The sequence below is a fragment of the Hypomesus nipponensis genome, chromosome 21 (assembly GCF_054491055.1).
Source record: "Hypomesus nipponensis isolate SF chromosome 21, ASM5449105v1, whole genome shotgun sequence".
Taxonomy (NCBI): Eukaryota; Metazoa; Chordata; class Actinopteri; order Osmeriformes; family Osmeridae; genus Hypomesus; species Hypomesus nipponensis.
The window spans coordinates 7,389,909-7,415,592 of record NC_140381.1 but is presented as its reverse complement, the minus strand read 5'-3'; the positions used below and the strand labels follow the sequence as shown (position 1 = coordinate 7,415,592).

The 25,684-nt window shown below is 45.4% G+C and overlaps 5 protein-coding genes across 10 annotated transcripts; 1 reads left to right on the top strand and 4 right to left on the bottom strand.

Moving 5' to 3' along the window:
- Positions 1 to 426: 426 nt before the first annotated feature.
- Positions 427 to 10,820, bottom strand: rhot1b (ras homolog family member T1). Of its 2 annotated transcripts, XM_084685449.1 has the most exons (20): positions 10,458 to 10,820; positions 9,483 to 9,541; positions 9,245 to 9,326; positions 9,046 to 9,089; positions 8,875 to 8,928; positions 8,661 to 8,713; positions 8,404 to 8,512; positions 7,222 to 7,323; positions 7,017 to 7,115; positions 6,831 to 6,939; positions 6,614 to 6,734; positions 5,969 to 6,053; positions 5,610 to 5,755; positions 5,243 to 5,343; positions 5,019 to 5,149; positions 4,753 to 4,836; positions 4,479 to 4,601; positions 4,008 to 4,210; positions 2,523 to 2,645; positions 427 to 1,497 (listed from the first exon to the last, which is right to left on the bottom strand). In XM_084685449.1, the coding sequence occupies exons 1-20, from the start codon at positions 10,492 to 10,494 to the stop codon at positions 1,380 to 1,382; spliced, it is 1,983 nt and encodes a 660-aa protein (XP_084541575.1). In that variant the 5' UTR covers positions 10,495 to 10,820; the 3' UTR covers positions 427 to 1,379. The 2 variants fall into 2 exon arrangements, with proteins under 2 accessions (XP_084541575.1, XP_084541576.1); XM_084685450.1 differs by lacking the exon at positions 2,523 to 2,645.
- Positions 10,821 to 11,042: 222 nt separating this feature from the next.
- On the bottom strand, positions 11,043 to 12,824 carry rnf135 (ring finger protein 135). 2 transcript variants are annotated; one of them, XM_084685776.1, is made up of 4 exons: positions 12,487 to 12,824; positions 12,243 to 12,329; positions 12,019 to 12,139; positions 11,043 to 11,728 (listed from the first exon to the last, which is right to left on the bottom strand). In XM_084685776.1, the coding sequence occupies exons 1-4, from the start codon at positions 12,787 to 12,789 to the stop codon at positions 11,190 to 11,192; spliced, it is 1,050 nt and encodes a 349-aa protein (XP_084541902.1). In that variant the 5' UTR covers positions 12,790 to 12,824; the 3' UTR covers positions 11,043 to 11,189. The 2 variants fall into 2 exon arrangements, with proteins under 2 accessions (XP_084541902.1, XP_084541903.1); XM_084685777.1 differs by having other exon boundaries at positions 12,243 to 12,317.
- A 49-nt stretch (positions 12,825 to 12,873) lies between these two features.
- LOC146237706 (arf-GAP with dual PH domain-containing protein 2-like) lies at positions 12,874 to 17,255 on the bottom strand. 2 transcript variants are annotated; one of them, XM_084685128.1, is made up of 12 exons: positions 16,760 to 17,255; positions 16,603 to 16,640; positions 16,013 to 16,143; positions 15,773 to 15,864; positions 15,375 to 15,463; positions 15,120 to 15,232; positions 14,615 to 14,761; positions 14,294 to 14,377; positions 14,118 to 14,180; positions 13,932 to 14,009; positions 13,331 to 13,559; positions 12,874 to 13,240 (listed from the first exon to the last, which is right to left on the bottom strand). In XM_084685128.1, exons 2-12 carry the CDS (start codon positions 16,625 to 16,627, stop codon positions 13,212 to 13,214), a joined length of 1,080 nt encoding a protein of 359 aa, XP_084541254.1. In that variant the 5' UTR covers positions 16,628 to 16,640; positions 16,760 to 17,255; the 3' UTR covers positions 12,874 to 13,211. The 2 variants fall into 2 exon arrangements, with proteins under 2 accessions (XP_084541254.1, XP_084541253.1); XM_084685127.1 differs by lacking the exon at positions 16,603 to 16,640.
- Positions 17,256 to 17,388: 133 nt separating this feature from the next.
- Positions 17,389 to 19,057, top strand: tefm (transcription elongation factor, mitochondrial). The gene is made up of 4 exons (XM_084685129.1): positions 17,389 to 17,523; positions 17,673 to 18,139; positions 18,226 to 18,375; positions 18,464 to 19,057. Exons 1-4 carry the CDS (start codon positions 17,481 to 17,483, stop codon positions 18,896 to 18,898), a joined length of 1,095 nt encoding a protein of 364 aa, XP_084541255.1. The 5' UTR covers positions 17,389 to 17,480; the 3' UTR covers positions 18,899 to 19,057.
- A 172-nt stretch (positions 19,058 to 19,229) lies between these two features.
- atad5b (ATPase family AAA domain containing 5b) lies at positions 19,230 to 24,888 on the bottom strand. 3 transcript variants are annotated; one of them, XM_084685123.1, is made up of 13 exons: positions 23,506 to 24,887; positions 23,309 to 23,414; positions 23,064 to 23,236; positions 22,876 to 22,975; positions 22,712 to 22,794; positions 22,305 to 22,450; positions 21,752 to 21,911; positions 21,338 to 21,618; positions 21,159 to 21,252; positions 20,994 to 21,058; positions 19,811 to 20,910; positions 19,512 to 19,664; positions 19,230 to 19,425 (listed from the first exon to the last, which is right to left on the bottom strand). In XM_084685123.1, exons 1-13 carry the CDS (start codon positions 24,065 to 24,067, stop codon positions 19,344 to 19,346), a joined length of 3,105 nt encoding a protein of 1,034 aa, XP_084541249.1. In that variant the 5' UTR covers positions 24,068 to 24,887; the 3' UTR covers positions 19,230 to 19,343. The 3 variants fall into 3 exon arrangements, with proteins under 3 accessions (XP_084541249.1, XP_084541247.1, XP_084541248.1); XM_084685121.1 differs by having other exon boundaries at positions 23,064 to 23,414; positions 23,506 to 24,888; XM_084685122.1 differs by having other exon boundaries at positions 23,064 to 23,408; positions 23,506 to 24,888.
- Between the last annotated feature and the right edge of the window lie 796 nt (positions 24,889 to 25,684).

The following is a 25,684-nucleotide window of genomic DNA, read 5'->3' as shown; positions in this document are numbered from 1 at the left end:
CTAACATGTCTAACAGACTGCTGCTAGGTGATTTATTTCCCTGACCTGCACAGCACAGGACAAAAGGCAATCTGCAGGTGGTGAGATCCAACGAGTATGTCGGACAATTCGCATTTCAGTCAATTTCGCCTCTGAACTATATTTTAACAGACAAGCGCTGGTGAAATAGTGTCATCTTATTCTCAATTCTTATGAGCTGCTCAACACTGCCACTGTGTGTCCACGGACGGAACTGCAGGAGCTACAAGTGTCTACCTCATTCTGAAGTCCTTCCATCACTGGGCTCAATGGACACGTGAGGAGGAGTAGGTGCATGACCTCACAGTGGATTCAAACATCTGATATCCCCTTTTGTCAAATCATGTAGCACAACAATATCACATAACATTCAAATGCTTCCCAAAAGAAATGTTTCCGGACACAGTATTATCATAGTTATTTATTATAAACATTTGGAAAGGCGAAGGTGATAAAAAATAACTATGCTAGTAATCTGGGAGAAGTGGGAAAGGTTACTTAACAATTGGATTATTGGAGTGAGTAGTATTGACAGGACTGTTGAAATGACACGATACGATTTTAAGCGGGGAAACGTTTGGAAGCATGCAGTTCTGTAGTTCTGACTGTACAGCGACTAGCCACACACACGATCTAGAAACTGAACTGAAGCTCTGGGAGACTGGGCAGCAGCGGAGCCTATGCTACGGGTTAAGATGCTGGAAGAATTCATTCCACAAATGACCAATGTTCTCTGAAGAGGTGTGGGCTTGTTCGGATAGGAAAATAAACAAGTGTGCGACCATGCTTCTCTCTGTTTACCAAAGGCAATCTAAAGGCCCTTTTTCAATGACAGGACGAAGGGGGCTCCCGAAACTGTGTTCGTTTAAGAACCCTTATTTGAAGCCATTGAATTAAAACGATAGTACTTTGCATTCAATGTTATGATTTGTTAGACGTTATAGCTTATGTTGGACATTTTGCCAAAAATAATACAGGCGGATAGATACAGACTGTTAACAAGTGGTTCAGTCACATCTCAAGCAGTTATTTATGTATACTGGTTCCATTGCATAATTCTAGTTACTACTTCACACTTAAGTTTATCATTTCAATTCACAGGCAACCAAAAATAGCTTTGTTACACAAGATAGCAGGATTTGTCAGCCGTTCTTACATTTTCAATATAAATATAAATATATTATCTATATTTTATCATTGACACCAACAAAAAAGAGCAATTGCCATACATTACCACAAGTAGAAAAATTAAATAAATGGTTATCCGCATTCCCACCCTCATGGGGGAAATATATTTCATGGTATTTTTGAACGTATTGCAAATGACAGGAGCTAGAGAGGAGGGTGGAGCAGGGTGGGGATCACCGGTGTTTGAGCAGGGCTCTGTACATGGCCAAGCCAAGGATGGCAAACACAGTGGCACCGACACTCGCTCTCAGCCAGAAGGTGGAGGTCTTCAGGTCTACCTGCGTCATATGTCTGAGAGAGAGAGAGACAGAGTGAGAGTGAGAGAGACAGAGAGAGAGTGAGTGAGAGAGAGAGAGACAGAGAGAGAGTGAGAGAGACAGAGAGAGAGAGTGAGAGAGAGACAGAGAGAGAGAGAGACAGAGAGAGAGAGAGAGAGAGAGAGACAGAGAGAGAGACAGAGAGATAGTGAGAGAGAGACCGAGAGAGACAGAGTGAGAGAGAGAGAGAGAGAGAGAGAGAGAGAGAGAGAGAGACAGAGAGAGAGACAGAGAGATAGTGAGAGAGAGACCGAGAGAGACAGAGTGAGAGAGAGAGAGAGAGAGAGAGAGAGAGAGAGAGAGAGAGAGAGAGAGAGAGAGAGGGAGGGAGAGAGAGGGAGGGAGAGTGAGAGAGATGGTGTGACAGAGAGAGAGTGAGAGAAAGAGTGAGATAGAGTGAGAAAGAAAGAAGTCGAAGAGACTCAAATCAGTAATGCTTTCACATAACCCCTCTAAAAGCCAGATAAAGAGACGAGCACTCAAGCCACAATAAGAAGGAATGTAATATCCACTGGGTCAAGTCTACATAGGGTCTGATGTTACAATGACGGAAGATGACGAGGCAAAAAAGGCCAAATCTGTTAAGACACAGAGGGTGCAACTGGGCAGGAATGAAGACCTGAGATATGAGAAAACAAGCCATGAAGCATGAGAACAGAAAAAGGGGAAAAACAATGAATGGGGTATGACATAGCAGAAACAGAGAGGACAAGGACAGGAAACAGTATCCACTTGACCAGGGTGACCGAGGGACTGAGGTGGAGGAAGGGATGAACGAGTGCAGAGCAACCTTGAAGGTGAACACACCGAGACAGAAAAAGCGAGAAAGGAAAAAATAAATGAATAAGTCACGGTTTGCGTTGCAATGGTGAAATGAAAGAAAGTCGAGGAAACGGGTGAAGGTTAGTCAGAGCGCTAACTGAAAAGAAAGAAAGAACGTAAAGAAAGAATTAAAGAAAGAAAGGGAAGGAGGGAAGGAAGGAAGAAGAGAGAGAGAACCTGCTGAACACGGCCGTGTAGAGCTTGGCCTTCACCGACTGCACCAGCTCCGAGTTGAGGAAGTTCTGGCACAGGCAGAAGGTGCACCTGTTACACGTGCACATGCAGCGCAGGCGCGCGTGACTGAGGAGAGAGAGAGACACACACACACACATCCGTGTACACACACACAAAGTAGGTGAACAACACACACGCAATCACGCACAGAAAGAAAAAGGAAGTTTAAACACACAATCCTCCACCGCCAAAAAGTGCGATTGAGAGTCCTGGAGCCGGCAACCATATCATCCAATAGTAACCCACAGAAGATTAGACAGGCATGGAACGTTGAGAAAAGTCACATGGTTTCACACATGGGTCCTCCTATATCAGAGACAGGCGTAACCAGGAAGCGTCTCCACCCTTATCTTCCAAACTGCTTCCCAGTCAGCGGTAGAGCTACTCTGCTAATGGCCACTTTACTCAATGAGGCAGATACGCGAGCGTCTCGGAGAGAGTCCAGGACCGCAGCTCGAAGAGGCACTGCTTCAAAAGGCTAAACGGTATCCACATGCAGGAAATGGTTTTTGGAGATACATTGAATGTGAACGCAGACTGTTCCCTGTTGAGTAAGATGGTAATAGTTTCTTTCTTTCTATGTGGGAAAATAAACGATCCAGAACTAAAATGTGAGGAGGAATCAACGAAAACGATCCGAGATTAAATGTGTGCATCTGTCAGTGCTGTCCCTTGTGCGCGTGTGCGTGTGTGTGTGTGTGCAAAGGAGGATTAGAACTGATCTGAATCCACGCTTACGTAACCGTGCGAGCTTTCCTGGGATGTTTGTTGTCCTCCTGACTGCAGGAGAGGAGCCACAAGCATACCCAGTAACCAGCTAGGTGAACGTGCCCTGTCCTCGCCACGACACGAAACCACCGCAGCATAAGCAGCTTCTATACGAATGGCAATAACATTGTTGCTCCAAAACCAGTGGGTCAGCCGTGCCATTTCATCTCGGGGATGTATAAAGCTCCATCTAGCCATCCATCTCCATGAGTGCAAGGTGAAATCAAATGCTCTGAAAACCGAGTGAGAAACGAGCATGCGAGGAAGCTGACAGGAAGTGGTCGAAGCTTCGCGCCGCGGCGGCGGCGGCTAAGCGCTTTCGGTTTGGGAGAGATCAAGAGAGGATTACAGGGCTTGAGGTAGACTTGAGAATGGACTTTGGACTCGGAGGGAGGGAGGGAGGGAGGGAGGGAGGGAGGGAGGGAGGGAGGGAGGGAGGGAGGGAGGGAGGGAGGGAGGGAGGGAGGGAGGGAGGGGGGAGGGGGGAGGGAGGGAGGGAGGGAGGGAGGGAGGGAGGGAGGGAGGGAGGGAGGGAGGGAGGGAGGGAGGGAGGGAGGGAGGGAGGGAGGGAGGGAGGGAGGGAGGGAGGGAGGGAGGGAGGGGGGGGGGGGAGGCTTTTGGGGAGTTGTCCCGCGGGGGTTTGAGGACTGGCGTACTCACGGGTGCATGGCCATGGTGGTGAGTTTGATGTAGATGTCCTTGCTGGGCGCCGCCGCCTCGTTGCAGGTGAAGGACTGGGGGGGGGGCATCTTGTGCTTGCGGCAGAACTCGAGCGGCGTGCAGCCGTACAGCTGCCTGGTCTCCTGCAGGTCGGACTTGGCCGCTATCATCATGCACGGGGTCTTGCTGTCCATGAAGTATTGCTGTGGGGGCGAGGGGGGGGGGAGACATGAGGACACTCGTTGGAAGACTGACAATGCTTTACTGTGTGTGAGAGTGTGTGTGTGCGTGTGGACTCGTGAGCGAGTTCTCACGTGAACGTGCCATGCAAATCGACAAACATTCTATATTCTCTAAGAGTGTCACTATAATATGATTTGCAGTATATGTGCATATGTGCATCAGTGATGACAAGGAAGTACAGCAGTGATCTGAAAGGCCTAAACCAATGAGCAGGTTCTGGACTCGCACCTTGAAGACTTTGGCGCAGTACTCAAACGAGTGCGGGTTGCTGGAGTCGTACACCAGACACACGATGTCACATGTTAGCTCGGCGTCCGACAGGAAGTCAAAGTCTGGGAAGACCTCGTGGAGCTGAGGGAGAGAGAGAGGGAGAGAGAGAGAGAGAAAGAAAGAGCGAGAATGAGAGAGGAGAAAAACTAGATGTCAGCGGAGACACAATGAGGAAACAAACACTCCAATCAAAGCCCAGTATGTCTGATATAGTGACCAGCTGAGGGCTCACCAGCAGGTATTTTTCCTGTCCGTACACGTAGGCTGTGCTAATAGCGTAGTAGGATCTGTGTTCCTCCTTAACCGTGTTTTGCCGCTGAGAAGAAGAAGAAAAAAAAAGTGAAAACACATACTTAGAATAACCGTGCACCACAAAACAAAAAAGTTCCAATTCCTAACATGGATTCCATCAATAAAACTGCTGAAGATGTGGCCTTGCGGTGTTTCTTCAGGTGTTTCAGCACGGTGTGGCAGCAGTGTCACCGCGGTGGGTCTCACCAGGAGGTTTCTCCCCAGGAAGGCTTGGAGGAAACCCGTCTTGCCACTGCCGCTGTCCCCGAACACGTTGCAGCGGAACACGCTCCGCTGGGTCTGCCTCTTCTGCAGGTCGATCTTCTTGTCCCTCGTCACTGGATGGCGGTGGACAGAGATGGACGGCAAAGGATTAAGCCCACGTTGCCACGGGAGACAGGCCTCGGATTGTAATGAATCCCGTTAATCACCTGTGATGCCGGCAGCCTGGGACTCTTGCTCGGAGACGATGGAGTAACCGAGGTAACCCAGGTACTCGAGGCACCTCTGGACATCCAGGTACGTGGTCAACCTTGACAGAGGGTACACGTACACACACACACACACCCACGCAGAAAGAGGTGAGCAACACATCAGCATGTAACACACTTGTAAAAAGGGCATTGCTGGGATAATTTTGCAACAACTATCCTGTGGTAAAAACTCAGTTCATGTTCAAAGTCTAAAAGTATCGGAACTCAACGCATGACCGAGCACCATTTGGTTCGCTGTACGCCTCTAAATCAATGGCGTTGGTCGGCACGTGTTTGACTGAGGTTGGCATTTTGCCGTACTCACGTCCACTGGGAGAGGTAGCCCTGGTAGGTGATCCAGCCCTGGTCATTGGTGGACACCGTGTTGTTGACGTCAGGACCCCAAGGCATGTAGGGAAACACGTCAAACAGGTCCTTCAGCTCATCAGGGGACAGTGCGCAGTCCCGGTCCTGGATCAGAAGTAAACAAACCACTGATTAATGGGAAATAAAATGGATTATTCACTCTCATACAATGATACAGGTTAGAAACTAAGACTGTGTGGCTCTCTAGTGAAACTGAAGCCAAAGCAAATATGAGCAAATATAAAAACACCAAACAGTCAAGAACGACCCGCGTTCGGCCGTGAACTGCACAGTTCTTAAGAGAAGCACCAGCCCCACCTTGTCATGCTTATCAAACACACTCTGGAGGAAGAGGTAGGCATTGTGGTTGAGCTCCGTGGTGCAGTCCGGAGGGATTTTCAACCTGAGACAAACACAAAGCCATGGTCAGATGGAGAACATCGGCGATTACTGGAACGAGCCGTATTCAATTACAGCTTACTTAATAGACGCTCTGCAGGGGGCAAGAGGGATTCCTGGGTAATTGAGGTTAGCTCCGACAGGGGGATGAGGGAGGGGTTGGACGTTAATCCTTATCGCAAGTTAGTGTATCAAAGGTGAAGGTGCCATTGATGTCCTATTGTTATAATGGACCCAGTTTACATCTGGTTAGCTGGTTGATGGGCTCAATGGCCTTATTGGCTATTATTATCTTCCAGGAATAGATGAACGGCGGTTCGTGATGTGATCAAAGGGGACAAGGCAAAGTAACTGGTACAGATACTGTACCAGCTTCAGATATAGGACAGATATAAACAGCGGACAAACAAAGAGGAAGAGACTGTGTGGGGGTGTAGAGATGGAAAAATCTCTCACCTGGGGAGACAGTTTGTGGATGGGGAGGGGTGTCGATTCTACTCACTCTGTGTGGTTTGTGTGTGTGCGTGGTTTGTGTGTGTGTGTGGTTTGTGTGTGTGTGCTCACGGAGGGAACAGGTAGTCCTGATGGAGGTCCAGGTCGTCGTCGTAGCCGAACCTCCTGAGCACGGTCCAGGTGGTCTCGTGTCTCCCCCTCTGGATGAAGAGCGTGTGCAGGAACAGGAAGCCTGGAGGAAGGAGCAGAGCCAAGCGGGCGTGTGAGGTGTGCAGGTGCGTGTGTGTCTGTGCTGTGCGTGCGCATGGGGAGGGACCGGGGCCTAGACCTTTCAGCGTGAGTCCGTTGTCGCACACTCCGTCTCGGACGTTCTTCCTCACCACGTTCTTCACGTCCTCCAGGGCCTGGTGAGCCAGTGGAGCGTTGAAGCACGTCCTCTGCAAACACACAAACGTACACGCGGTTCAACAAAAGCACCTTTCGCTTGGTTTGGATCTCTTGGCACCAGCCTCACCTGGAAGAAGTTGAGTTCATTGTCATTTAGGCTGCCATCGTTGTCCAGGTCAGACACTTTGAAGATGCGCGTCAGGGCTCTGACACAGGGAGGTTTCATCTGAGGAAAGGATGGACCAGTTTAGAGTCTCACACACACCATCCCTAAGCCAAGTGGAGGCTTCAGGTCTTTATAGGAGTTTGGTAGTACTAGAAAATGCCCTTGCCTCTTTCTCCTCAGGACAGTACAAGGGGCCAGTAGGGTGCAGAACGGCTTTTTGGGCGTAGTAAAAAAGCTCAGAGATGTTCTTCAAGTTCTTGGCTGAACACTAAAAGATACAGAATGGAGAAAGTAGTGTATTATTTATTTTAGTCACCAACCACCAGAACTGCTTGGTAATACCTTATCCAACTGAAATACGTTGATACTAAATAAACAATGAAGTTCATATTAGAACGGTAAACACATCTCTGTATGCTCAACTCCAGTTGGGAATTCAGTTTAGAAAAGACCTTTCCTTTGACTTCTGCTGTGTGTGCCATTAAAGTGGCAGTTGTTTTCGTTAGCACGTGTGTCTGAATTAGTAAACAGGCAGGGTGTGTAAAGTACCGAATCAGACTGAGGGGATTAGCCAGGTTAATTAACCAGTCCGACTAAACATGGATCCCAGAGGGCAGGAAGATAGCGCTGGGTGTGTCTGAATCAAGAGATGGATGGACACAGCAGACCATAATAGACTCACTACCTGACGGACCAGACAGGACAGATATCCTCTGGCTCCACTTAGACAGAAGGACAATACCAGACCAGGGTTTCCCAGCTAAGCGCACGATTGACACATGGTTATTTCCATTTCGGGAAAAGCACAGGCTTAGTCATGCTGAAGGTTACTCTCCCACAGAGTATCCCAGTGTCCCTGAGTGGTCACCATAAAGGCTTTATCTTAGGCTAGCAAGGCCAACCAGTGCGGTATGTAGTTAGCTGTGTGGTAAAACTCAAAGGCACAAATGACAGAGGCGACGCCATCCTGAAACCACCAGGTCGTCTAGGGTCCACTCTCATCACAACTACTAACCTTTCTAATCTCAAGTTACAAACAGTTTCCATATACCAATGGCAGATCAACACAGCCCCAGCCTTTTTGGTGATCAACAGAGAGCATTTCATTGCACAACCCATAAACGTCTGTAGATTTTCATTTTATTGCTTGGCTGCATGACTCATGACTGTCCTGCTAACACTAGCGGCCCAGTGTTCCCTCCTGAGCCACATTCCGACATCATGTTAAGACCTGATCGCAGGGCACACTCTAGGCAGCAGGGTGTGTGTAGGTACACTCGGTATCAGCAGTGCGGTTCAGTCGCATCTCTGTGAGGATGCAGCCGTGGTGCTGGTGTTGTGTTCCCACCTCCACGCAGGTCTCAATCTCTGTGTACTGGTTCATAATGGGCAGGATGGTCTCCATGCTGCTGTGTTCTACCAGGTCCGACTTGTTCCCCACCAGGATCAGAGGAACCCTGTCGGGAGGAGAACCCCAGAACGGAACGCAGTGTTTGAATGTTTGCTTGGTCTCTCCCCAAAAAGCACATTGCGCTGCCATTATCAGGATTTGTATTGTGGGAATGTGGAAACTGAACACAATGCTGCCTTGGTTAGATAGCGCACCTGCTGTCCTTGTCTGTGTTGTCAAGAATGAGTGGGATCCAATGGCTGGTGACCTAACACAAAGATGACGCAAAGTCAATTCAAGATGAGGATGTGCAAGATAGGGTCTGATGCCAAAGAAGGTTTCTCAACAAAAGAACAATATCGCAATCTACATTCAGTTAACAGGAAATGAAGGTTTGTTATGACTATGAGCTCTGTGGGCCCTGCTCACCTTCTCAATTGAGTTTTTGTTGTTGACTGAGTACACAATGCAAATCACATTTGCCTGTACAGAGAAGAGAATCATCCATTAGTATGTCTACCACTTGGCTCAGCACTTATTTCGTGGGACAGACCAAAATAATCAATATTTAAGACCATAGTTATCAATAACTCATCTCACCTTGGATATCTCTTGAAAGAGTTGCTCGTCTGTTTGCTCTGCCTCTGGATAAACAAAATATAAAACAAATCAGCATCAAGATTACAAGACTACAACTACAACAAAACAGGTCATTCAAAATCAATGAAAAGCATGTTATTTTTCAAGCACGGTAAAGAAGTGTCCATGGGAAATGTAGTCCACTGGGAGCAGGCAGCACCTGAGTAGTCTACTATGTGTGTGGGAACTCTCTCTGGGGTGACATCTGCAGGTATGGTGATCTCCTCAGCCCGATACGGAACCTGTGCAAAGACGACAAGCATCGACATCCATTTTCATTCATTTCATGAGTTTTCTTCATCACATTGCCTGATTCATCTTCAGAGAAGGTCTATACTATATATTTATTGGTACTGATAACAATCCAACAAACAAGAATGTATGAAGATTTCTCTCACCACATCTGGAAACTCCTCGCTGACCAGAGACATGATCAGGGAAGTCTTCCCTACTTTGGCTGTTGAGAGAAACAAAGAGAGACAGAGGGGGACAGAGAGACAGAGAGACAGAGAGAGAGAGACAGAGGGGAGAGAGACAGAGAGAGATCCATTCAAATGATTCATTCTCTGTTTAACATTTGGCACAGTTGGAGGCTCTTTACTCAACCTTGCACTTCTCTTGTTCAAATTAACACAGAGTATTCCCTGTGGAATTTATTAGACTATTCCAAAGATCAAGTGATATGGTACACATATGTAGCAAGTCCATAGCATTTATAAGCATTGGGTGTGACATTAATCATAGCTACCTTGTTCATTTGAACTGTCTCTCAAACTCCCTTCTACCCCTACAGAATAGTGTGGTGATACATTGGCTCCACTCCTGCTTGAGCCCGAAGTGCGCTTACTAGATAAATCACTCTTGGACATGCTCAGGTGGCTGCATTGGGCATGCTTTTGAAAAGCCAAAGGAAATGTAAACATAACTTATGATAAACATTACGAAAACAACAACTGTCCCATGTTTTATATCAGTGAAAGTGTGGGTAGTAGGTCAGCAAATTTCATAACGCTGCATGTGAGTGACGCAAGAGTATCTCGGCACATGCACACCTGAAACAGACTACTGTTTGTCATTTGAATTTGGCTACAATACAGGCAACTGTAGCCACCTAGCTAACTCCAGTAGACTAAGCAAATTGTTTGGTTACGGTATACCTATAAATATACTGGATGAACAAGGTGGTTTGTGCAAAAACATTTCACAAGGTACGGCACTATACCTGAGATCATCAACATCACGCAACCTTATGGGGACTCTACTGGCAGGCTAGCTAGCTAACAAGCTAACGTTAGCACTCAAATTGTAACGTTACGCATATTGCAGAGGTTTACAGTCATACAACACCATTCGATCATGACACATTCACTTACGCTCTCCCACTAGTAATATCCTGACGTCCTTGCGCATCTTCTCCGCTGTCAAAGACTAAATCTGTAAATATGTTGGTGAGTAACATTTATACGCTATTGTGCGCTCGGCAGAATGACAGCCCGAGACGATGTATCCCCATGGCCTGGTTTACGTTCGCATGGCAGAAAATATGGGAGCAATCCTATGCGCAATTCAATTCCAAAATTAGAATCTGTGCAGCGTTGTTTGCAATCAAAAATTGGCTACTATTCAGCCGGCTTGCTACTGCAGCTGGGGATGCTGTATGGCGCTGTTTCACATCGCTAGATCAAGCTTCAGTACACTGATTTGTCCGCACACAAACTTGTATGTTACAACACAGTATCAGCGCTCTAGCAAACCTGAAGTTACAAGTACACGCCCCCTCCAGCAGATCTCGAAATTACGAGTGGCACTAAACGACAAACGTTGCACTTCTATTATTAAAACGCATAATTGTTTCACATGAAATACTATCTAAAATCAGGGAATGGTCATTATTTATTGATAATAATACTTGCATGATAAAAAATGATCGTATGGCTGCATTATTCATTGATGGACAGTGTTCCATTTATTGATTATTCATTCATATTAACATTCATATCTTAAGTATATTTAATTCATGTTAAAAAGTGATGAGCAGTAACAGACAAATGTCCATTAAAAAAAAGTCCCTTCACCTTTTGTAAAAACCCAGTTCCATTTAGAGTTTACTGATTCCCAGGGAAGGACAGAGCATTGGGGACCTTCAGCCCAAACAGCCAGAACACGGGCCTCACTGGCTCAGAGAAGCCCTCCTGCACACAGTGCAACAGAGTATGAACGGCGGACAGGCCGTAGAACGACAGCGTCCCATTACTCATGTCCAGGACCACTCTGACTAAGTCTGGACGGCCATGTTTGAGGAGGTCCTCCACGTTGTTGTGCCAGTAGCTGAGTCTGTTCGTGCTCCACTCCACACACCAGGAGCCGGGGGTGCGGCCCAGCTGTTCCTGTCTGCCCATACCAGGGTAAGCCACGCCCACGGCCCAGCCCACACTCTCCGATGTGTCCACGTCCCAGTAATGGCAACCTTGACTGAATTCTTCCTCCGCCATACACTGGCTGATGTCGAAGCGTTCGCCGATGGTTACTGAGCTCGCCCTCCGGGTGCTGACCTTGTAGCCATTACAGACCAGGCGTCTGTGACCCAGGGCTGGGGTGAGGGTCAGTCTGGCAAATCTTGCATCAGGTAGGGGAGGGGGGATGTCTGTATATCATGAAACGTGAAAGGATATTGGCTTATTGTTTTTATTGTCAATACCAAATAGAATATTTCAACATTAAATCAAGCCTGGTCCTAATATCAATTGAGTTTTTTCATTTAAATGCCCCCCCCCCCCCCCCCCCCCCCCATTAAAAGACCAGTTCCAATAAGTCAGGCCCTATGTCAGACACGCCATCTAGAGGTTGAATTGTTAAAGGCCGATCATTATGATGCAATGAAAGCCTTTACCTTCCTGTTCATTCATTCATTACAAATGAACACATTACACTCACCTTGCGCTCTGTGCCTGTGAGTAGATGGGGAGATAGGCAACTCCTGTAATGGGCTTTCAGGGGGATATGGGACCTGTGTCGCCTCTGCACTGGGTTGAATATCAGCGTCCGGGGCCTCAGCCTACAGGACCAGATCACAGAATATGTCACTGTTCTTTTCCAATGCTCTGTGATTCTCCATACGTAGGCTTTTTATGAAACAGTGAGTTTGATGACAGATTTACCTGTTCCGGTAAAGCGTGACTTTCAAGACGGTCTTCCAAGCTGGCTGATGTCTGCAGTGCTACTTCACAGACTTTCTGACATGAATACTGATTTCAACATTTTAGTTTGATACATTTTGCTGCTGTCAAAACATTGCATTATATTGAAGACGTTTAGAGGCCATTAGAAAAACAAAGCGACGTCGAAGCACACAGCCTAGTCAGATCTGCGCATCATTAACACGTTTGTTTGCTGATATCTCACCTTTGCCGTTTGTGGTCCAGCAGATTCTTCATTTGAAACTAAATCTCTATAATCATGGTACATTTTCGCCATGTCACAAAGTGTGACATTCTTTTTGAACTGCATAGCCTGCCGAAATGTATGCCGACACTTCGGACAGTCAATCCTCGTTGATGCCTTTGTTTTCGCATGTTCAGATATACAACTATTACAATAGCTGTGACCACAAAGTAATGTTACTGGATATGTGAAAATGTCGTGACATATTGAGCATTCTAGACATTCGGCAATATTCTTTAGAAGTTCTTCAATAAGTAAATCCATTGCAATGAGTTAACTCATAGGATAGGTCTATGAAATGAAACCGAAACCAAAAATGTGAACACGACAATCGTTTTATTAGAATCTTTTTTTTTTTTTTTTTATTCTTCTCAATAGCATGTGAAAGAGGCCTAACATCAAAACGATACAAAATGTTGTTTTATTATTATTTATTTATGTTCCCCCTATTGTTTTGACGTGGCACTCAAAGGTATATTACTTATACACCTCCCCTCGACTTTCTACATGAATTATGCAAAGTTATCAGCATTTAAACTAAAAGAAATACTGAAAACAGAGAAATACCTGAATGGAAATATCATAAAAAGGTACAATTAACAGCCACTTGAAATGTTCATTAGACATGCTGATGTAAAACATGATTCTCCTCATGAGAATGGTCTCCTCCTCCATAGTTCTTGCACTCATGTTCTCCTTCTAAGGCTGGCCTCAGCTGTAAAATAAAAACAGTGAGACACTTTATTTTAACAAATTCAAACCACCATGGCAACCCACTTGTTACCATAATTAACTACAATCTTACTGGTGTAGTGTTGTGGAGTCATGGGTTGTGAGATGACTTCTCTGAAGGCCTCTAGCCACTCCTTCTGGTCCTGCTCCTGCTCACACATGAAGACAAACTGCCTGTCTGGTGTCTCCATGGAGACCCCACAGCGCCACTTGCAGCCACGGGTGTGTTTGGGCTGACACTCCGTCACAGAGTAGCCATGACTCTCTGTACCAATGAAAACAGCACCCAGCTCCACGGCATCCTTCACCCATGCAAACAGGCACAAACACACACACACACACACACACACACACACACACACACACACAGTCACCCCAATGTAAATGTGGTACACACTAGCCTCTAGTTTTAAACTCACACACACTAACCCTAACCCTAAAACCCTAACCCCAGTTTAAGTACTTTATCTCCTTCTTGTTTATGAGTCCTTCTTGTTGATGCCACTGGCCGAGACCACTCACCATTCCCTCTGCTACGCCCACTTAAAAACCACAATAGTAAAGTCTCCACTAAACTGAAACAGCTGACACAGCTGAGCTCTATAGCAAACAGATCCTGCTCATTACTTGCTAATATCAGTGCTCAGGCAGAACACATTTGGCATGGTCATTACCAGTGAGGTTTTGAAATACAGCAGCTTTCTGTCCGTGGCATTCAGTATGAACCACCTCCTTTTGAACGGTTCCCATTGCTGAGAAAAACCAGACAGACGTGGCAACAAACCAGTTAGGGTTGGTAAGAATACACATCTACAGTAAGTTATAAAGGCTATGCATGCTGAATGTGGTGGGTGACTAACCGTTGGGCCAGTTTTCTCCATGTAGCCTTCCTTTAGGCTTGTTCTGGTTATTAGCGGTATTAGCTACACACCCAAAGCAGAGGGGTGGGTTCAAATTAGACATCCGTTCAGAAAAAATTGTCAAATGAGGCATTCATTTATCTATAGGGAGTTTTGCTATGACACTAAAGTCTTACCTCTTCTTCCAGGGCACTAGGGTTGAGCCTCTTGAGGTAGGATAGCCTGGTGGCCCGAATTGCATTGAACCAGAAAACGATTTCCTTTCAGTGGACAAGTGGAAGTTGTAGTTATTTGAAACAGTTATTCCTGCACTTAGTGAACAACGACAGTATTTTACCACCTAAACAACTGTAACATACTTAATTTTGACAAAAGTAGCTACTGTAGAAAGAGTGACAAAGGTAAAAAAAAAAGAGTAAATGATCGAAAAACATGCCAACCACTTCCATAAGGTTGATTTTGACATGATTGGCATCGGCGTTGCTCCTGGTCCTTACCTGACCGTTGTCGTGGTAAACAAAGAGGTTTCTGCCCCGCCCCTCCTGTTGGTAGGAGATCTGGAGACCGTGGGCATGACCTATCTTCTCTGGCTGGAAGATGGCGTTCAGGTCCTTCATAGAGATCACCTCCTTAGGCGTTTTGGACTGTCAAAGAGCAGACGACACAACATGCTAATGAGATATGGTGGACTGCTTTCACGGACACATATCGACCCCTGAGATCCAAACCAAAGAGGGGTGTTCAGTTGAGCATCTCCCTTGGTTTAGCCTGGTCTAGACCAGGCTAACGTCATTAGAGCCCTTTAATGGGTGGAGGACGACACAACATGCTAATGAGATATGGTGGACTGCTTTCACGGACACATATCGACCCCTGAGATCCAAACCAAAGAGGGGTGTTCAGTTGAGCATCTCCCTTGGTTTAGCCTGGTCTAGACCAGGCTAACGTCATTAGAGCCCTTTAATGGGTGGAGGAGAGACGGGTGATGTGCTTCCTTCTTACGTCCTCGTTAACGAAGTACCGGAGGCTGAGGTCCTTCTGGGAAAGCAGGAATCTCCTTCTCACAAACTGCTTGTTGTCGTTGCTCTTCTTCCAAAGAGTTCCTTCATAAATGCCTTTGATGAGGTTCAATCAATATAGTCAGTCAATACCATGTAGACCTAGGCACTCATGCCCTAGAGTGTAGCAACATATCAGAGAATATTTTTTTTAATGTTTTTTCATGATGCAACCTTTTTTTTGCCAGTATGTGTTTACCTGAACTATAGGCTTGCTGGTAGCAGTTACCCTCTTCCGAGAATTCTAGTCTCTCGTACTTTGCACGTATCCACTGATCCTTAAGAATACTAGGTAGAGCATAGAAGAAGAACAAATCCACACTCTACTGTCTCTCATTTGTCCAAAATAAGCACACCAGAGGAAACATTATAACATCAACATTCTACCCTTCAACATACTTTTCGAGAATGGAATTGAAGTTCCACCAGTGCAATATCGGTCACAATTTTTTGTATTTAAAACAAAACATTTACAAAGTATCTGTTCCTCTTCTAAAAGATGACCCCCCGTCCCCTGAGATGAACTGTTGAGTCAACCATTCCACTTCCCCCAGAAAAATGAATTACTGAAAGGGGTATTGATGACAGGACACAAACCAGCAGTCCTTCTCTCGTGGTCGATAGTAGAAGGCAGGAAGACACTTCTCATATCGGGCTTTGGCTGTAGCATTTCCATTTTCCCGCATAAACTGTAATTAGACGAGAGAGAGAGAGATGCAAGACAAAGATTCTGTTGATAATTTGGGATTGATTCCTTGAATCTGTTTCCTTGTTTTCTACTAAAGCCACCATTATAATTGCACTATTAATCCTCACAGATGAAGGTTAAATTCATACTTCCACCAGTGCATCGTCCCAGAAATCCAGAAGGATGGACTTGATCTTGCTGATGTCAGGCAGGTTCCGGTGACTTCCGGAGCAGTTCACACATAAGAAGATCCCCAGAGTATAGGAGGCCCAGTCTGGCTCTGTCAAAAAATAACATTTATTTTGTTTAAATCAGTCAACTGGGATTTTATTTAGGCTCTTAATTTATTTAGGCTTAATCCCTCCCTCTAACCATCATAAGAACATACAATTTGAGGGAGAAGAGCTGGCTAATTAAAGTACAGTGCCCTTACAGTTGTTTGGATCAAGTGACTTGGGTACTTAATGGCAGGGAGGCATTTACATGTTTAAAACTATTATTTTGAAACTGGTTCAAAGCAAATATGACCGATACACTTAGTGAACTGTTAAAAAGGGATAAAACAGCATACTGCATGCACACTATGTTTGCACAATGTCCCATCTAAACATACTGTTCTTTTATGATGAGCGGCGGAAAAAAATGAGGAACTTCAGTTGGCATCACTGACAGAATGAAACATTCTATACTTCCTTCTATGACAATACTTTAAAACGTGCCTGGATTAGAAAATGTTTACCAGAAACAAAACTCCTGTGCTTCATCCCTTCCTATAGGCTTAATGAATATAGCACAAAAAAAGTAGGATACATTACGGCTTGTCCATGAAAAATATAACTTATTATTGGATGCAAAGTGCTCTATTATCTCTTTATTACAATAATTGCTAAACTTACCAGAGGCTCCACAATCAGCACATAGATTGTTGCTTGGCTGTTTCACCATTTCAAGCAGAAATCTCTTGTTTCTGTCCCAATTTGCCATAAGTAGACCAGCAGTGTCCCAACAAATAAAATGAGTCTTTTTCTAACTTGCCCTTATCATCGCTGCTTTTCTCCATGCTCGGTCGGTGAACTACTGAGCAGTTGGTTACTATATCGGACGTTTCCTCTCCTGACAATGCAACATGTAGGTTATTGTTCTGCACACAAACAATTCTTGAAATAAAACACAGGGGAAGTGAAACATTGAATTACCATATTGAGCTCTATGCTACCCCTGCCTTTAACAGGCTGATTTATATCCTACAGTCATTACTCAGTAAATCGTCTTCTCATATTTCGGGAACAAAACCACACAAAAAGTATTATTATTTGTGATTTGAATTTGATATTGTAACATTTGCGATCGAATTGATCAAATATATCTAATTGAAATACAGGAGATATGCAGAACGATGTTCTCCACATAACAATTGAATCAAACTTTTATCAATTCATGAAAATAAAATGCAATATTTTGCACTGAAGTACAAACTAAAACGATATGGGACCAAAATCGTCCCCCGGAACGCAAAGGTACGGTGCTGGGTTGCACGTCGGTAAATGGAACTTAAAACACTATAGAGGGCAAGGTTGTGCCTTCTGCTTTTGTATTTACATGTTAAACTGAAGTAATATGTGGGTTGCCAGACGATTTGTGTCTTCAGTCGCACAGAGAGGTACTTACTTTACATTAATGTCATTTGCTAGTGTTACTGTACATTCATTACTTCAAAAAGTATGCTTGGCAGACTGCAAATTTGCAAAGTTAGTAGCTATCGCGCTAGCTTCATTCAAACCTCACGTGAATATTTGTGTTATTCTGCAGGGAAACATGGCTTGTTCTTGCGTCCACAAGGCTCACTTCCAGAGTTAGAACTCCGATATCTGCAATGCACGTGTTGTTGGAGAAGCCGCATTCCCGTTGCGGGCTTTGAAACACTAAATGCTACCCTCTCATCTTCAATTCCGTGCGAAGATGACAAGTCCCTGGACGCCTGCTACTCGCCGGAGCAGCGAGCAGTCATTCTGCAGTTGCTTAACAGTGCGACCGAAACAGAACTGGCGGCTGTCAAACTCCTGCGCGGCCGCAAGTGTCATAATATTGTTGAATACAGGACAAGAAATGGCCCTTTTCAAACTTTAGAAAGCGTGATAAATGTTCCTCTCCTGAAGCACAAAAGTGCTCTGATCGTATTCGACTCGATACTAAACCCACAAATATCTCAGAAGAAAAAAGTGAAAATTCAGCTAGCCAAATTCATCCGACCAGAGGTTGACAAGTCGTGGCTAGTGGTAAGAAGCTTAAGCCTGTACCATTCCATTGGCCCCATTTACAACTTAAAACTGCAATTAAAATATTAATTTTAATTTCTCCCTAGAAAGCCAATTCAATTGTGTCTATCGTTTGTGGGATGAATAAAATAGCCTGGGCACATCTGGACAAAGATATGAGTGTGCTGCATTGGCGTCAAGAAGCATGCCATAACTTTATGACTGGGACCTACTACGCTTCCTCCTACTTGGATAATGTACGTTTATTCAACTGCGTAGGCCTATTTTACAATACGTATTATTTTAATATAACGGCACATGTGTAACAGTTGCTTTCTCCCTTAGATCTCCGCAGTGGTATCCCAACTCCCCGCTGCTGACTTCTATGTGGTGGAGAAGTCGTCCATCACTATGCAGAACACCAACCTGTTCCCCATCATGGCCCACATGCGGACCGTGGAAGCTATGTTGTTCGCCCTCCTGGAGCCCAAAGCCCCCCACCAGGACCTCGCCACCCCACCGAAGGTCCTCAACATGATGCGGGTCGCGGTGGGCCGCCATTTTGGCCTGATGCTGCGCGAGTCACGCACCAGCGGTTCCCAGTTGGTGCAACAGATGATGAGCGAGTCGTCGGTCCAGAATTCTCCGAGGGTGAAGTTCCCTACGCACCTGCTGGTGAAGTACAGGGACGCATTCCAGATGGGGAACAAACGAGAGGAGATGAGCGACGCGCTGCTGCAGGCAGTGGCGTTTTATGAGCTGCTTAATGAACCGACTTAAAATGGGACCTTTACCTCAGTGCTGGTAGATTTGTCTTTGGCTTCTGGTCTGGTTTATACAAAGGAGAGGTTGGGGGGGGTTGAGAGGGGAGAGTCACCCAAAAAATCCTTTTATGGGAGATTGAATGGACTATTAAAATAATCAAAATATTTTTTCAAATTTACTCTGGAATAGAACAAGACTCGTTATTTACCTTCTGTTTTGGTGCATTGAGTTTCAATATATTGTAAAAGACAAATGTAATGAAAATGTTTCACAAAGCCTATTGCTTTATTAACAAATATGTTCAACACTGAAATATCTCAGACATACATGCCAACTCACAGTACTGTTACATAAAGAAAATACTTAAGTTTATTTACATTTTCATGGGTTGTATCGTATTTTTCAGCGCTACTTCATAGAATCAACACTAGTGTATTACCACGCAATAAAGATGCACAGGTCAATAAGGAAAGTCTTCGGCAAGGAGCTGGATGGTTGATTTTGAGAGTCCAAGTTGAATACCGCTGAAGTAATGCTGAAACCTAGGACAAATATATATTCATGAGCAATGCTATCTAGTGCAGTGGTCATGTGCCAGCTCTTCACCGGAGTGAAAGGGTCATCTTACCTGCCGCCGGCCTGCTCCTGGGATCTTTGTGACTGACAGATGGTGCGGAGGATAGGCAGGTAGTCCACTGCAATAGCCTGCTTGTTGCCCATAGTAGAAAAGGCTCTGCTTGAGAAGACCGTCTTGCTGATGTCGTATCTTCTTTGGCTCACACTGGGGAAAAACGTTTTTGTGTGTATCAAATCGGAATTGAGTAAGTAGGGAATTAACTGCCTTGTGGATGACAATACACTTTAGTCATAAAGATTCAATAAGGAATTTTCATGTTAAGTAACCCAACATTTGCCAGGAGGACATACCTTGGTTCCAAAATTGAAGTGTGAGTGAAGCTGAAAATCTGTCTGTGTGGAGCGACAGGAGAAGTGACTTCCTCTGTGACCCCATCCTTACACCCCTCCCCCAAATCCTGCCCTCTCCCCCAAACCCCTGACACCACAGTGTGGCACGTGTGAAAGGCCAACGCTTCAAGAGCAGCCTGGATCTCAAACACCCTCTCCCCACTACAACTCCCATGATCCTCCTCTCGCATCTCATCCAGCAGTCCGTCTTTCACCTGGGCCCCTGTCCAGATGAACTCTCCTGATCCACATGGGCCAGCTGTGTGAGGGTGTGGGGTGGGAAGGGTAGAATCCAGGTGGGACATAAGGTCCATGAAGTCAGCCAGGGCACCTAAACTCTGGGATTCAAGCCTCCGTGCCTGGTTTAAAGTGGTAGGCTTGTCATTAGTGCTAGAGGTCCTTGAATGAATGTTCAACGACAGCGAGGTTCTTTGTGGTGAAACGCCGTGAATGGACCCGGGGTCGGACACCCGGGCGTGTTTCCTTCTACTCAGTCTAGAAGTCCTGGTGGGGGCGGTGCTGCTTAGCTCTGGAGTCTGGGGGTGGATGTCGGCCGGTCTGGGATGATCCCGCGGCCCAGTTTGAGCCACTTCCTCTGGGATGGAGAGCGAAGCAGGTTGGGTTCGGGCTGGTGAGAGTGAGAGGAGCTCCAGGTGTGAGTACAGCAGAGGAACGCCTCTCCTCCAACTCTCTCTAAGCACCTCCATGAGTTTTATAACTTCCAGCTCCATCCAGGATTTCTGAAAGTTTACCAGCTCTTGTCCGAGATCAGTATTCAGAAGACCCAACATGCTTGGAGTACATCCCAGCTCACAATGAGGAAGACGACATAGAGGCCTGCGGTCTTTAGACTCAGGGTCCACCATTACAGGAACCTTGGAAGTTTCCGGAGGTTCCGTCTGAGGGCTCCGCTTCTCTCTACTGCTGCCCCACAACTGCACCTGCAACACGCTACGTCTGATGTCACCACGGGTCACCTCAAGAAGGGAAGTGATGTCACCAGGCTCCGTCCTGATGTTTTCGGCCAGACACAATAGCCGTAGGTAGCTGCATGTGTTCACCTTGGGAGTACATGAGATATAAATATATGCAGGGCGGAAACAGATCAAGTATTACTAGTTTACCAGTTGCCCGTGAGACTTACCGTTGAAGGCGTTTTGAAAAGAACCGCTTCGAAGTTGGCGTTGAATATTGCACGGAATGAAGGATCTGGTGACAGTTGACTTTTAGTATGACGTATGTAGTTAACCAATGGATAATTCCTCAAATCAACTCATTCATGCTCGGCTTATTTATCAGAGGTCCTTACCATCTGTCGTCAGGATCACCGGTCTTTTGGTTGTTGACATAAAAGTCTTGATCGCCGAGAGGAATCCCACGTCGTCATCAAATATGATATCGACCTATGAATACAACACAATATTTACTGTAGGAGATAGGACACACAGACATTGTTTGACTGAGTCATGCCTCCTGCTTTTGATTTACCTCTTCAAAGAGAATAAGGGATGTGGTCGTCATCTTATGCTGTCCCCCAGTTGATGGTTCTTCATTGTCTGGTGACGGGTAGTTAGAGGAAGTCTGGATATCTGTGTTTTTAGATGACAGACCGTCTACAGCGATACACTCTGCTTTGCTCTTCATCTTGAAGAAGTTGGCCAGTGTGATGGCAGCTTGCTTGCCCTTTCCTTTATGCCTTGCACTGCAAGAGTTTTGTTTTGGAAACTTCCTGGATGAGGTGACAAGCCTTCTTGAGGAGGTTTCTGTCCCTGTAAAGAAGGTTTAATTCAATATGTAATTGCAAATCAAGAAAAACAAAGAAATCTTCTAGGTTTGAAAAAATAATTTGTACAAAATAAATGTTGTATTACTAAAGATGATTTTAGGGGTTGGGTTAATTACCAGACAAGGTGTCAGGTTTGGTGGAGCTGCTGTTGCTGAGGTAAGTAGGTTTGAGGAGGGCTTGTCCCTGAATGTCCACCAGGTGGGACTGGGTGGCCTCTTTCAGCTGAGTCAGCACGTGGCGGCCGTTGCGCTGGCAGGAAGCGTTCACCTCAAACACCTGACCACATAGGGAGTCAGGTGGCTGAGCGGTTAGGGAATCGGGCTAGTTATCAGAAGGTTGCAAGTTCGATTCCGGCTGTGCATATGACTGTGTCCTTGGGCGAGGCACCTCACCCGACGGGAAATGTCCCTGTACTTACTGTAAGTCGCTTTGGATAAGAGTATCTGCTAAATGACTAAATGTACATAAAGATCCATGAGAACTAAGCAAAGGAAAGCTCTCTCACAAAAGACAGCTTACCACACCGTAGTACCAAATACACGCTCACGACATCTCAACCATGCACTGTGGATGCACAGAAGTATGTGACAGAATCGGCAGGAGTCTGTGCTGTGTGAGAGGACCGTCACAGGAAGGTATGAGCAGGGTGGACCCTTCCCTGAAGCCCACCTTAAAGCCCAGCTCCAGGGCACAGGCGTACACAGAGGCCGTCTTGCCCACCCCGGAGGGGCCTGTGATGAGCATGGTGGTGGACAGCTGATCTCCCTCCTCTTCCACACAGGCTTCTCCCTGGAAGTCCCCGCAGTCCCACGAGTCTGCATGGGACACACACCACAGACACCTTTAAATACCATTCACTGTACTCTTGACTTACTTTAGTTTACTTTTATGACCATATTGCCTTCTATTCTTATTGTTGTTATTCTTGAGCGAGGTTGGAAACTTTTGATTCTCTGGCACAAGAATTTCTGTCGGGTTTAATCAAGTTTTATCTTATAAACGGGGCAAACACTTTTGAGTAACTGTAGTATACTGTAGTGGATAAGCGTCTGTGTAAAAGTATTTCAGGAGGTTACCGTTGCTGTTGTCTTCCTGTCTCTTCTCCAGCTCCCTTCTCCTCTCTTCACAATCCGCTCGTAGTTTCCACCTCTTGAGCCAACTGCTTAAGGTGACAGTTCATGAGAAACAGGTGGGACTCTACGTTCGTTGTGACAGGGTGAGCATTCGTTTTCAAAATCACCTGTGGAGCTTCTTCACCGATGAGGAGTTGCCGATGACCTCGCTTGAGTTCTGAGGGCAGTACTTGTCCGTCCAAAGCAAATCTTCAATGTGTTTATCTCCTACAGGAAAGGTAAATAATGATCGCAGTGCTAAGTCATTGAAAGACAAAAAAACAAAAACTAAAGATCAACCTTGAGGCACCCTTACCTCTCATGTGGCAGCTTAGAGTGGCGCCATCAGAGTCTGGTTGATGTGGCTGGTCAGGCTTTGGTTCGTCACTCGGACCCAGGCTAAGGCTCTCCTCCTGCTGCTTCAGTCTGTGGGTCCGGCTCAGCCTGTACTTCACAGGCTGGCCCCTTGCTGGAAGCACCACGGAGCTCCTACCAGATTTGGAAGGGGAACCACTGATCAGGGTAAGGGCCTCCTTCTTCGCCATCTCCTCCAAGTTATACCTCCAGCGCTTGGGAAGCTTCTCCGAGTCTCCTCTCTCGTTTTCATGACGTTTCCGCTTGGCTAGTGCTGGGTTTAGCATGGATGGAGGGTTGCTCCAAGCTGTTCCTGATGGAAACTTTGGTTACCGCAACGCTATTCTAAAACAAGATAATTACACACCAAAACAGTGAATGAAGACAGGAAACTTATATCTTACCAGGATATTTTAACACTTTACTGTGTTCGTTGTATTTCTTTTGTAGTGTGGCAAAGATTCTTTTGACTGGGAACACAGGGTTTGACTCTTGTACTTCTACAAGGCATCTATTTTGGACCAGTCCAGAAAATTCCTCTCTCCAGACAGAGTGGGTAGTTGACATTGTCTGATGGGCTGAATTTGACTCTGTGACTTCTAATTCGAAACCCTGCTTGATAGACAGGCCTATCACATTAGATTTAGTTTGTTGATGTTGTTTGTCAAAACCTGTTTGAGTCCCTTCACTCTCCAAGTGCTCTTTCTTAGTAAAAATGGATGCAAACATCTTCTCCTCTGCCCCATGTTTAGGTATTGTGTGTGCTTCGGTTATTGTTCTGTCCAAGTTTGACTCAACTGTGGTGCCGTTAACCTGAACTGTGTCACTGGAGTTGCTTGACTCTGAAATTACTATAATTCCAGTGAGCTCTGAGGGTTTATCCTTGAGTAGACTAGCAGATTTTTGTTGTTTTCTTTTGTTGTTGACTTTTTGTTGTTGCAACTTTTTGAAACCAGAAACTTCCATGTTCCAATATGTTTCAACGTGACATGGTGCATGTTCGAGTTGTTGCTTGCTCGTGGAATTCTCCTCTCAAATCCTTGTTGTTGAACCCTTCTGAAGTAGTCCTGGATGTTTTGCGATTTGGAGTGCCTAGCCACTGATTTCTTTCCCATTGTCAAGGCTGACTTCTCAAAAACAACATTTTGTTTGTCTTAAAATTGCACACGGCTGTGGAAGAAACCTTCTCAGTTACAGGTTTACTACGCAATATGTATATTATTTTCCACGCTGGTTGTCAATGTGACCGAATTCGAAAAGTATTATTAAAGAATTAGCCTGTTAGTTTTAGGTGTAACAAAGTTTCACGAGAAAAGCTTTTCCGCTATGTTGCCAAATAAAAAGTAGGCTACAATCGGTCAGCTACAACTTCATCATATACAGAGCACTAGTTATTTTCGTTGCTTTAGTCCCGAGTTTCAAGATAATCCTTGGGCATCCTACTCAGTTTCCATATTACGGCATTTCCACAAGGTTTGTTATACTATATTAACTCTAAGAATCTGGCTTTTAGACACCCGGTGAATTAGCTAAATCAACAGGCTTGCAAACGACGGATGCATAATGCTTCACCCTCGCGATGTCCTCGTCATCTAGGTGGCACTGTCTGACTTCAGCATACCCCTCTCCGATTTACTCAGTTGTCTTCTGAAGACCCCACCTGTCGTCGGTGTCAACGATGCATGGAAATGGGTTTTGCTATAGAAGTTGTGTTTTACTAGTCAATAACATAGAATGCATTGTAGTAGTTCAGATTACATGACAGTGCTTAAATTTCAACCTAAACAGGTCACATCCTCGAATAAACTGAAGGCCTACTTCATCTTAACCACATACTACTGACAAGATTTAGACCTTATCATCATCGGGTGCGTTTACTTTGTAATGCTATGAAAGTAAATGTGTATTTTATGTATTTTTGTAAAAGGAAAAGTCATTGACACTGCGGTGGATCACAACCAAACCCCCACCCCTCGGCTTGAGGCAACAGCCCCGGCGGATGTAGGTGGTATTGCATTTCCGACTTTCTACCCGACTCGTCCGGTCGTTTTTATTCTATTAACTCCTGTCAACATATCTAAAACTATCTCCCCCAATAATTTTTGTTCGATTCTCGAACCTGGCTCATACTACTAGCTTTTTCATAGAATAATTTTTCCTGATTTTTGCTAAGATTGAAACCAATCCGAAATGGGTAAACTATCAGCCCATTTATTTGCTTACGTCAAGAAAAGTTGCCTGGAAACGTGCTCGCTGATACGAACAATGAACGAGCACAAAAGGGAGTATTAACTTTTGTAACACGCCCCCGAGCGTGGTGCACGGTGGGAAGGCCAGCGGTGCAGAGCGGTAAAAAAAAGTCTGTAGTGTGAACGCACCGTTACTGCAAAGACACAGGAGAAACAACAGACGTAAAAAATGTAATCGTCCATTACATTTCATTTCATTGATTTGAATGAATCCACAACATATGGCTAAGAAGCTACAGTTAGATGAATCCATATGTAATGTATGGCGCTTGTTCACATTTCAGTAGGATATGATTATTAATATCATGGGGTTCTGTTCTGTCTCTGACACCTG